Below are 3,650 nucleotides of genomic sequence, written 5' to 3' on the forward strand. Positions count from 1 at the left end.
ATCTTGTATTATGGTAAGTTTCTTAAATATAATGATGATTTATTTGACTTTTTGTATTTCATGGATACGTATGTCACAGGCACTTTAAATAGTTTTAAGTAAATTTCTTTCTTTGATCTTTCTCTCAAATCCACCAGAATTACCTTTAAAGTGCCCGTGACATGCGTATTCAAATACAAAAAGTGAAAGAAAACATCTTTATATTTAAGAAAGTTGAAATAAAACACATGATTTAACCCATTTTGTCTCATAACTGGCTTTTCTTTTGAACTTGGCTCAAACAAACTGAAACAGGAAGTGACATCAAAGGGGAACTCTTTAACAAAGAAAACTCTGGTCTGTTTATTGAAACATTATTTGAACTCTGACTCTTCTCTTTCTGATAGGATACTGAGTCATAATAATCTTAAACATCAGATTCTTCTCTACAGTCTGTGTTGTTAGCCATTAGTTAGCCAACTGTTCACACGCAGACACTCCCCTTTGACATCACTTCCTGTTACTTCACATGCAAATATCTCAGCAACTGTTCATCTCAGTGACATGAAATTTCTTTTTCCATATTTTATCAATGTCCACTTTCTAAAAATGCATTCATATGTGTAACAAAAATTTGACGTCACAGACACTTTAAAGAATTTGAATACAACAAAATGAGAATTAGAAAATACTTCAGTTTTACTGGTTTTTATGAAATTCATTATAAACTATACAGTATTTTGTTTACAGAATATAGTCTTTTCATTTGTCCTGGTGTGTAAAAATAATAATGAATAATAAAATTTACAGTATATTTTTTAGTTTTGTAAAGGTTGATGACCACAGTTGTAGCTTGTTTTGCAGCTCTGGAAACATGTTATTAGTGAGTTYAGGAGCAGAAACGGCTCTTTTGATGGTGAAGGCTGCAGACGCCTGTCCTAACTGCTCAGGTTTCTGTGTGCAGAGCTGCTGTCTGTGGACGAAGACATGGACACCGTGAAGAACCCTCTGCAGGACGTGACAGCTGGACTGTTGGACAGCTCGGGGCAGCAGCTCCCCCTGCAGGCCGTCCACGTGAGGTGCAGACTGATGGATCTGCTCTCTCAGGTGAAGCAGCAGCAGCAGCTCCTGGTTTAGGCTCTGATGCTTTCCTTTTAGATTAAAGGTCAGATTCTTGTTTCCTGTCAGGTGATTATTTTCCAGAAGTACACTAACCTGAGCTCCGTGCCCATCGAGGCCAAGTATGTCTTCCCCCTGGATGATGCTGCTGCCGTGTGCGGGTTTGAAGCCTTCATCAACGGGAAACACGTGGTGGGACAGGTACGGTAACCAGKTGGAGACTGGTTTCTCCTGGCAGACTTCCTCCTCATCCTTTTACTTTTTCGGCCACATTTTAGCCATCGAAAAAGAGTGGAGCTGTTTTTATCATCATTAAAATCCTTCAAAATGTTTCTAAATCTTTACCTTACACCAGTTGTTCTGCTCRTGCTCTTTTTAACTTCCTTGTGCTAATTTTAGCTACTTATTTGTTAATTTTAGCTCATTTTTTGGTCATTTTGCTCCTTCCTGCTACTTTGAGCTATTTCTGCTTCTTACAGCTGCTTTCTACTAGATTCAGCTATTTGCTGCAATTTTAACTAGTGTTCAGCTGTTATTAGCTAAAGTTAGCCTTTATAAGCTAATTTCACATTTRTGTGGCTATTTCAGTTTATTTCTGCTTAGTTCAGCAACGCTTTCTTATGCTAATTTAGTAATTTCCTGCTACATTTTAGCTGCTTTACAGCACAATTGGGCTTTTTTAGCTATTTTACAACAAATTGTCACTTTTTTATACTTTATGGGATATTTTTTCTGCTAATTTGACATGTTTTGCACCCTTTGCACCATCTGGGTGCTAATTTCAACTTGTGTCTGCTGCCTTTAGCTTGTTTTTATGCTAACTTTAGCTTTTTTTCTTCTGTTTCAGCTATATTTCTAATGTTTTCTACAGTTTTTCTAAAAAGTTAAACATTTCTTGCTTCTTTCAGTTTTTCAGATTGAACTTTAACAGTTTTACTATTAAACCTTTTCAGCTCCTTTTCAGCAGCTTTCAGCTGAAGTTTTCAGCAACAGGCGTTCACACCAGTTTTTTGTTTAGTTTCATGTTGGACTGATGTCCAGATGTTGGACTGATGTCCAGGTGTTGGACTGATGTCCAGGTGTTGGACTGATGTCCAGGTGTTGGACTGATGTCCAGGTGTTGGACTGATGTCCAGGTGTTGGGCTGATGTCCAGGTGTTGGACTGATGTCCAGGTGTTGGACTGATGTCCAGGTGTTGGGCTGGTGTTGGACTGATGTCCAGGTGTTGGACTGATGTCCAGGTGTTAGATTGATGTCCAGGTGTTGGACTGTCCCCTGGTCTTCTGTCTGTGGTTTTCAGGTGAAGGAGAAGGAATCGGCTCGACGGGAGTACAGACAGGCCATAGAGAAAGGTCATGGAGCCTACCTGATGGACCAGGACGCTCCTGTGAGTGCTCCAACATTCTGCCTGTAGCTCCTCCTCCATCCTGCTGAACCACTCCCTCCTCCTGTCTGCAGGACGTCTTCACCATCAGCGTGGGCAACCTGCCGCCTGGAGCCACCGTTCTCATCAAGGTGACCTTTGTGTCGGAGCTGGTGGTCCGAGACGGAAGCATCCTGTTCTCCCTGCCGGGGAGCGTGGCTCCGTGGCAGGAGAGCGCCGCTCTCAAACAGACCACGCAGGTAGGAGGAGCCTGGGCTGAGGGGGCGGGGCTTACAAACCCGTTGGAAGGTTTTTTTCTTTAATTCTTGGTGATAAAGCCAGTCGTGTCCCTCAGGTGTCTGTGCAGAAGGTTTGTGTGACGGATGAAGCCTCCAGCAGCAGGTGAGCCTCACCTGTGCTCTTCAGTCGTTAGTAAATGAGCTCAGACAGACATAGTGTTTATTTTCTGTCCTTTATTTATTTACTTTTATTTATTTTATTTCTTACTTCAGGGATTTCTCGTTGGACATGTCGGTTGAGATGCCCAACAAGATCTGGGAGCTGCGCTGCATCACTCATCAAGTCAAGATGAAGGTCTCTGACCTTTAACAAACATCATGGTGTCGTCTGCATATTGTGACATATTTTACAGATTTTATCCTCTTCTGGGTCCAGATCCACAGACCCACAGACCCACAGATCCACAGACCCACAGGTCCACAGGTCCACAGACCCACTGACCCACAGATCCACAGACCCACAGATCCACAGACCCACAGATCCACAGACTCACAGATCCACAGACCCACAGATCCACAGACCCACAGGTCCACAGATCCACAGATCCACAGACCCACAGATCCACAGACCCACAGATCCACAGATCCACAGACCCACAGATCCACAGATCCACAGACCCACAGATCCACAGGTCCACAGATCCACAGACCCACAGACCCACAGACCCACAGATCCACAGATCCACAGACCCACAGACCCACAGACCCACAGACACACAGATCCACAGATCCACAGATCCACAGATCCTCAGATCCACAGACCCACAGATCCACAGACCCACAGACCCACAGATCCACAGACCCACAGATCCACAGACCCACAGATCCACAGACCCACAGACCCACAGATCCACAGACCCACAGATCCACAGACCCACAGATCCACAGA

At 43.6% G+C, this 3,650-nt stretch overlaps 1 protein-coding gene across 1 annotated transcript in view; it reads left to right on the forward strand.

Annotated features, from left to right (window-relative positions):
* Positions 1-3,650, forward strand: part of parp4 (poly (ADP-ribose) polymerase family, member 4) — a gene marked incomplete in the record, with an annotated part of 45,772 nt that overhangs the window by 19,646 nt on the left and 22,476 nt on the right. The window contains 6 exon segments of the mRNA XM_014025808.1: positions 944-1,086; positions 1,168-1,299; positions 2,400-2,486; positions 2,558-2,722; positions 2,818-2,864; positions 2,975-3,056. Of these exon segments, the coding sequence (XP_013881262.1) occupies positions 944-1,086; positions 1,168-1,299; positions 2,400-2,486; positions 2,558-2,722; positions 2,818-2,864; positions 2,975-3,056 (656 nt within the window).

Source organism: Austrofundulus limnaeus, unplaced genomic scaffold (genome assembly GCF_001266775.1).
Source record: "Austrofundulus limnaeus strain Quisiro unplaced genomic scaffold, Austrofundulus_limnaeus-1.0 Scaffold501, whole genome shotgun sequence".
Lineage (NCBI taxonomy): Eukaryota > Metazoa > Chordata > Actinopteri > Cyprinodontiformes > Rivulidae > Austrofundulus > Austrofundulus limnaeus.